Source organism: Panulirus ornatus, chromosome 43 (assembly GCF_036320965.1).
Source record: "Panulirus ornatus isolate Po-2019 chromosome 43, ASM3632096v1, whole genome shotgun sequence".
In the NCBI taxonomy this organism is placed as follows: Eukaryota; Metazoa; Arthropoda; class Malacostraca; order Decapoda; family Palinuridae; genus Panulirus; species Panulirus ornatus.
The window spans coordinates 30,185,110-30,193,496 of NC_092266.1; the positions used below are offsets into that span (position 1 = coordinate 30,185,110).

The window sequence follows — 8,387 nt, forward strand, 5'->3', positions numbered from 1 at the left end:
ACAGACAAAGATTGAGAAGCTGTTATGAGTTGATTGCACATGTACCCACCCTTAGGGTTTAGACCCTTGGCATGTGTTAGGCTGCTTCTTCCTACAGTTTCTGTTTGAATTCCAGCCACTCAAGGATTGGCTGTTATGGTACCTCCTTCCCTCGAACAGCTAAGCTGCAGATTTCTCCTCCATTTTTTGTCTTCTCTTCTTCATATTACCTTTCTCCCTTTAAAATTCAAGTTAACAAACACCTGCAGAGCCTTGATTATTTTATACATTCTTTTCCTTTTACTTTTTACTTTCATTCAAGATGGCCTCGATTGGGACGCATTGAAGAGGTAGTGCCAAGAACAGGAGAAGAGAGGCCTCAGCTGCTCACATCCATTCTTTAGCTGTCATGCATGTTGCACTGAAATCACAGCCCCCTATCCACAACCAGGGCATGTGAAACATTTGGGGTAAACCATGGAAAGGTCTGTGGGGCCTGGATGTGGATAGGGAGCTGTAGTTTTGGTGCTTTACACATAGCTAGAGACTCTGAACGAATGTGGCTTTTTTTGTCTGTTTTCCTGGTGGGTGGGTTGGGCCATTCGTTCATTTATTTCCTTGTGCTACCTCGCTAACGCAGGAGACAGTGACAAAGTATAATGAAAAAAAAAATAGCATGCAGTTATAGACATACTATCTGTGGCCTGAACCAAGGCCTGTGAAGCATCCGTAATAAACCATGGAAACATCTGTGGGGCATGGTTGTGGTCAGGGAGCTTTTCAGTACAACATGCATGATATCTAGAGAATGGATGTGAGCAGCTGAGTCCTCTCTTCTGTTCTGGGCACTATCTCTTGAATGCAAGAAATGACGATCAAGTGTGGAAAAGAAAGAAAGAATGGTAGCGAAGGAACTATGGCAAAATAAGCTATTTTGTTGTTACAGTTCAGTAAAAGTGAGATGTGTACTTTCAGAGCTTTCATTTAGCATTAGTTGATTATTTTCAGTATATTCTTAACCTGATTGTGTACCATTTTTGTTTCAGTTTGTGTGCTCTTTGCCATTAGGGTCCATGTTACTGGATGTTGGATGTGGAAATGGCAAGTATATGGGCCATAACAAACAAGTATTCCAGGTAAGTGATCTGGTCTTTACTTCCAATTTTTGATATGTATGCTTGACTTTTCATAATCAGTTAATAAGTATGGGTATTGGAACATTGAAAATTGTAGTATCTTGCCTTCTTCTCTCTGATTCTGTATTGTATAACTGCTGTAACTTTCCAGGTTGGCTGTGACACTAGCTTTGAGCTGATGAAAATTTGCAATGCACGTGGTTTTGAAGTTTTAACTTGCAATTGCTTAAAGTTGCCGTACAGGGACTCACTTTTTGATGCAGCTGTGTGCATTGCTGTGATACATCATCTTGCGACTGAGGTATGTCACACTCCTTCTCATCTACATGTAGATTTTTTTTCTTTGTATAAGTATGAATGAATACTCCAGCTGCAGTCACCATAGCTGACCTTGGTCATTTTTAAACAGCATGTAAGTTGAAAAATCACTGATTTTTGCATACAGACATAGTTCAATAGCCATTCAGGTCAACATGCCAGTCCTTATATATATATATCTTTTTCTTTCATACTATTCGCCATTTCCCGCGTTAGCAAGGTAGCGTTAAGAACAGAGGACTGGGCCTCTGAGGGAATATCCTCACCTGGCCTCGTTCTCTGTTCCTTCTTTTGGAAAAATTAAAAAAAAACGAGAGGGGAGGATTTCCAGCCCCCTGCTCCCTCCCCTTTTAGTCGCCTTCTACGACACGCAGGGAATACGTGGGAAGTATTCTTTCTCCCCTATCCCCAGGGATATATATATATATATCTTTCAAACTATTCGCCATTTCCCACATTAGCAAGGTATATAGGTAGTAGTTTAGCAGTAAATGGGGGAAAGATAGTAAGCATACTTCACTCAGTGTATGATGCTTCTCCCAATCTAATGCTGCTAATGGGTCAACATCCGTTTTTGGTACTTAAGTAACTTGAATTGTCAAATGACAGGTATATTGAATGGTTATTTTGCAGTCTCATCTTCATGTTAGGTGCTTTTCACTTTGTAAAAAAGTCCGAATATATAAAACTTTTTATTAAATTTAAAGTGCTAGTAATTCTGTGTTGTCCAATCCTTCAACTTTGGTAGTTTTGTCAGATATTTGGAAATCCGATTCCCTTCATAATTCTAGGGTTATTAAAGGATGAGTCGTTAAAGAAGGCTTTATAGATATGAACTCTCAAGGTTTGTGTAGACAACCTGCATGTGAATGTTTTAATTTTCTGAAGGCTTTCATATGAAAATCTTGTATGATCAGTTGCAACTCATACAAATTTAACTATAGTTTAGATGCATGTACCATATCGGAATAGTTTTGCTTATTTTTCTGGCATTAAGACTCATCTCCCATCCTCCCATCCCTGCAATACCCATACATACATAATCTACTGTTTTTAGAACTTAATTCAAATACGTGTACATTGATATAACTTGGCAGGCAAGAAAAATACTGGTTTGAGTATGAGAAATTTTATTCAGCAGGTGTCATGTTGGCATGAAAGGAAGTCCTTTCTTTCTTTACCTCTTTTATTTTATTGGTAACAGCTTTTTATCTCAAACACAGTTGCACCAGGTTAGCTGGTCACCTTATTGGTATAACAGTTTTTTATCTCAAACACAGTTGCACCAGGTTAGCTGGTCACCTTTTCTAGCATGATGTAATGGGTGTGCATTGCATAGCAGGCTCTTTTACATATTGGATGAAAAGTAATAGCTTATTTTCAGGTATTTATCCTGTTTCTCTTTATTTCTTTCCTTTCCATGGCGCACTTGGTGTACTGTAAGCATAGTTGCACCTTCATGATATTTGCAAGAAAACAGTTTTGTTCCATGAACTAGATTTGCTGTAATGGCTGTGGAATTTCAGTTTTCAGCCTATGGTCTGTGATCTTATGGTGTTCAGATTATCTCTCAAACTTCTTGTGTTTGTGATGTTTTCCATATAGTTCTTATTTTTTTTGGCTAGCTAGTAGCTAATTGTCATTGTTTTCTCTTATCTTTCTGAAGTTACAGTTTTTCATTATATTGATGATATTGTCAACCATTCAAAATGCAGAATACTAAGTATTTTAAACTGCACAGGATTTCTGGCCATGTTCAGATAATTTTAAAAGCAAAAGTGATAAACCATGAAAACTTGGGTAGGTGCAGTAATTGCCATGAATCTAGCCAAATGTCTATTATATGGCTAACATCCTCCAAATGGTATGTGACACATTGAACTAGAATTTGTGAAGTGCACCACCTCTCTCTGATTTCTATGATGTTGATGAATAAAGTAGACAGTAATTACTGTGACAAGATTACAACTAATCCATTGTGGGCTAGCCAGTTCTTGCAGGATGTAGATCTTCTTGTATGTCACAATAAATAACTAACTGTCTGCTTGTTTTACATTGTTAGGAACGTCGTTTTGCTGCAATAGCAGAAATAGTGAGGGTGCTCAGCATTCGTGGACGTGGTCTGATATATGTATGGGCCATGGAACAGCAAAGGGGAAAGAAAAAATCAACATATCTCAAGCAAAACAAGACTAATAGAACAGATACTCAGCAAGAAGAATCATTGTTAAATGGTGATGAAAAATTTAGGGTAAGGGAACAAAGCATGGAAAGGAGAGTTATTTGTGAAGGACATTACAGAGATGGAGATTATGACAATTTGAAACTGGTTACATCAGGAGCTACATCACTTCCAGTACACATCAATCGTACAGAATTTTTGCAGCAAGACATGCTTGTGCCTTGGAAGCTGAAACCTCAAAAGAAGAAAGAGGCAGATTATGATAGAAAAGGAAAATATGAGAAAGAAACTTGCCGTAGATGCCGAGAAAAAAGACATCAAGTTCATGGGTCTTCTGGAGATGCAGTGCGGTTAGACAATAGTAATGGAATTTCATTAATGTTTGATGATACAAAGAAAGAAAATGATCAAAATAAGTCAAAGAAAAAAATGCTTCCTTCTGAAAATGGGCCAGACCCAGTCTTCCACAGGTATTACCATGTTTTCAAACAGGGAGAGCTGGAAGCTTTATGCAGTAGGTTGAATGTTGATGTAATTAAATCCTACTATGATGAAGGAAATTGGTGTATCATTTTTGAAAAGATAGGTTGAAGAATGCATTTGGACTACATTTGTTAAAATTTTATCAATTTTACCACATGGTTTGCATTTTGAATGCATTTTCAACTTCACAAGAGGACATAATTGTCAGCAGTGATTATGGAGCATGTAGGTTTAGCATTTTATTGCAAGTCCTGACAGTGATGAGTTCTGGACAGGGCAAGGTTATTGAAGCTTTAATTTATGACTGGGTCAGTAAGTTTGACTGTTAATAGACAAAAGATCCAGACTAAGCTACATAGAGGGCAAAACTTATACCAAAGTTTTTATTTTATCATCCAGAGTAATATAAAACTTGCATTAAAATTTTTATGCAGAAATTGAGTGAATGGTGAATAATATTTGCATGTCATTAAAAAAGCGTTAACCAATGAACAGTTGGTGCACAGCATCTTTTGCATTATGAGCAAATTTATCAGAGGTATTTTAGGAAGTTCCCAGGTTGCCATTATCAGTCTTCATATCTCCTAAGTGCACTATGATATTCCTGTAAATCCTTGCTAAATGCAAAAATAAATTCTGCTTTGATCAAGTAGTCTAGCCATCTTCAGTGCATAGAAATGAATTAATGAACTGACTATGGTGGACAAAGAAAGATGGAGTTGTGTTCAGATGATGACTGCGTAATGGCAGACTCAGTCGTAGTTGATAATTTATTATCATTGGGAAGAAAAACTTGAAGACAAGTGTCATAAGGAAAGATTGACATGGTTGATTTTCTTTTATAGCAGTACAAAAATGTAACCAACATATGTAGTCATGTTCTCAAACATGACAATCTGCCTTAAGGAGAGAGCTGCTACACCAAATACTACATGTGAAATGCATGAAAGGACATCTCAGATATTATGTGATAACTTGATCTTCACTGCCATTATAGCACTGCCATTCTAGCATAGAGATAGATTATGAGAAAATTCTCAGCTTTTTTGTATTCTGCAGTATCAGTATGAGATTCAAGAGGGTGCGTATTCTAGAAGGTGATTGCTTTGAGTTTTTATACTGTTCTCAGGCAAGTGATAGTTTAATTAATTGTGGTGAGTGATGGATTTCTTATCTTGATACTAGTGACATTACTTCATCAGGTACTTTGCAAAAAATTAGGTAACATACACACCTTATAGGGAGATTGAAATTACCATATTTCATATTTGTATGTGGACTTTGTTGCTCATAGTGTTTAGTGTTGAAGTTTTTATTATCTTTAGAAACTTTGGTTTGTGTTAGATACTGAAAGGTGTTATTGCTGTCTTGTAAGGATTCTTAAAGTCATAACCTTCATGTTTTAGATGGTGCATATGTAACCCTTGCATGTGAGTATAGCGGTAATCTCTAGTAAATTTAGAGGGATTCTGAAACGTGTAAACTTGAATACGTTAAACTTCCTGTAATTGAGGATCAATCTCTTCGGAAAAGTCCTTTACCTTGGAATATTTTTGTTTGTCAAAACTCCATTAAGGATGTGCACTAAGCCCAAAGTAGATGAAAAATTCCGAATTGGTCATGTGTAGCCCATGCTGTCTATCTTGCACCTGCACTTTGTTAGTTCCCATACTTTAATGAGATGGTCTGAGATTCTCTCTTTCTTTTTATGTTTTTAGGATTTCATTGTTATATTTCCAGTTTCATGCTGTCTAAAAACATTTTTTTTGTCTCTAGGAACATCTGAGAATCAGATTGCTGAACTAGAGGAAATTTGCATATTGGATATTAATGATAAATTGAATTGTGCCATAATATTTTTAAGGTACTGAGATGAAAAAGATTGGAAATCATAATAGAGCAGCTGAACCCTTAAACAGTATGTGACTAAAAATGATTTGCAATATGGGAAACAAAAAAAGCTTCAAATTTTCTGTTTCCTATGATGGATTGAAAGATATGTGGAAGTAAAGAATATATGTGAAAATTTTGGTTAACATAACTTATATGATTTTAGTTTTGTTTAAAAGTTAATGTGGAGGAAAGTCTCTGGTGAGAATGCAAGGAGGTAGGGATGGGGGAATGTTCCTGTAATGTAGATTCAGTAATGAGTCGTATCACTTTTTATGAAAGAAATATTATACATGTAAACGTAAAGGATATGTAGAAACAAGCAAGCTAACTTAACTATATAACTGTGAGATAGCCCTAAACTTAATGCATAAATTCCCCAGCAGAAGTAGTAGTCACTAAATGACACATCACAATTTATGGTTACTATTTATACGTTTACATATATTTACCTCTTTCTGTCTATTTACACTGTAGAACTGAAGAATTACTTCCAGGGAGTGATGATAGTCTGTGATAAGCATGTATAGTGACCAAGTAACACCTAGCAGCTGTACAAATGTCAAAATATTGGTGAGATGCTTAAAATAAGTCCAGAAATCATCATATGATGACTTCCAGCATTGAAGGGTTAAAAGGACAACACAACTAAATTTCAGTCTGCCAAGCAACTCCACTGATTTTCATGTACACTTCTTGATAACAATGACTCATCCTCCATCCTTTGATTTCATATTCAGAGTTTTGTAGAATCACTCTTGAACAAGAACTGTGAAGAATTTGTAATCATATGGTAAGTGGATGTGATTGGCAGTGCATAGAGTGGTGCAGTGGTATTCAGTTTTGGGAATTGAATGATTATGTGTGATTAAGATTGTTGCTTTGTAACTGTGCCTACTGTAATAACATTAAAACCTGTACATTTCTGCTGTATTTTGATGTGCAAGTTTGAAGGACAAGTATGCATAAATTCATCAGTCCATTGATGTAGAGCAGGGCTTTAGCTTAAAAAACAGGGATAAGTTTATGGATTTTTACTGCAGTTAGTATCGTTAAAGTTTTTGCAAGTGCGGTTATTGCCTTTAGTATGACATGTGGTTATTATTATTATTGTTACTCTTTTCACTGTATTATCTCCTTTATCAAGACTGTTTGTGATGTTTTGGAATTCACATTATTCAGGCAAGAAGTCCCCTAGTTCTTCTGAATTGAAGGAAGTTTAATGTATTGTGACACACGTATTTGTAAATTATTTTGTATTAATTTACAGTTTAAATGTAAATGGTATTGTTTTATTAATATTGAACTTGTTGTAAAGGAACCACTTCTTTGCTGGTTTAACGAGCTACTAATTATTAAACAAACAGTATCTAAACTGAGGTTTTTTAAGCTGTGTCTCTATAACAAATCCTCGTCAAGCTGGTTCTGCACAGTTATTACAAAAAGGCTGAATTAATGAATGCCATCTAAGAAAAGCATAGATTGTTGTATGATATGCATAGATATTTAGTTTCTATTTTGGAAGTTGTACTGATGATAACAGTGTAAGTTGGATTGTAGTGGTTAAGATAATGCTTTGCAGAGTGTAAACTAATAGATTTTCTATTATTGTAATGAAATATATTGAGAATATATAACACAGAGTGTACATAGAAATTTTATGCATGTTTTAGGGAGTATATTGGTTGCCCATGAAAAAACTGCCATAAGGAAGATTAGGAGTTATCCTCTCTCCCATTTGTGGCTCCTCTTCATCTTGCATCCACATTCCGAATCTTCACCTTAACCTTCAAAGGTAGGTTTATTGATTTTTTTTGAAAATATTATTATTATGTGAAGTGTCTGGGGTAAACCATGGAAAGTTTTGTGGGGCCTGGATGTGGAAAGGGAGCTGTGATTTTGGTGCATTACACATGACAGTTAGAGACTGATTGTGAATGAATGTGGCCTTTGTTGTCTTCCTGGTGCTACCTCGTGTGTGTACGGGGGGGAAGGGGGTGCCATTTTATGTGTGGTGGGGTGGCAACGGGAGTGGATGAAGTCAGCAAGTATGAATATGTACATATTTATATATGTGTATGTCTGCGTATGTATATGTATGTATACGTTGAAATGTATAGGTATGTATATGGGCATGTGTGGATGTGTATGTATAATGTGTATGTTGGTGGGTTGGGCCATTCTTTTGTCTGTTTCCTTGCACTACTTCGATAGCACAGGAGACAGCAGCAGGGTATGATAAAAGAAAATAAAAATCATTATATTATTTTCTTTATATAATATTGTTATAATTATTATTATTGTTATTATTAATATTATTATTATCATACATAATCTCTGTTTCCCGTGTCAGCGAGATAGAGCCTGGAAACACGAAGAATAGCTCATCCACTCATATA

General features: G+C 35.9%; 1 protein-coding gene across 2 annotated transcripts in view; it reads left to right on the plus strand.

Annotated features, from left to right (window-relative positions):
• The window catches only part of LOC139762495 (tRNA (carboxymethyluridine(34)-5-O)-methyltransferase alkbh8), a 23,136-nt gene extending 15,763 nt beyond the window's left edge, over nucleotides 1-7,373 (plus strand). For both annotated transcript variants that reach the window (XM_071687456.1, XM_071687457.1), the window contains 3 exons: nucleotides 1,026-1,115; nucleotides 1,267-1,416; nucleotides 3,496-7,373. In XM_071687456.1, coding sequence (XP_071543557.1) covers nucleotides 1,026-1,115; nucleotides 1,267-1,416; nucleotides 3,496-4,206 — 951 coding nt within the window. In that variant the 3' untranslated portion in view covers nucleotides 4,207-7,373. The remainder of the gene's footprint in view (nucleotides 1-1,025; nucleotides 1,116-1,266; nucleotides 1,417-3,495) is intronic.
• Nucleotides 7,374-8,387: the final 1,014 nt, after the last annotated feature.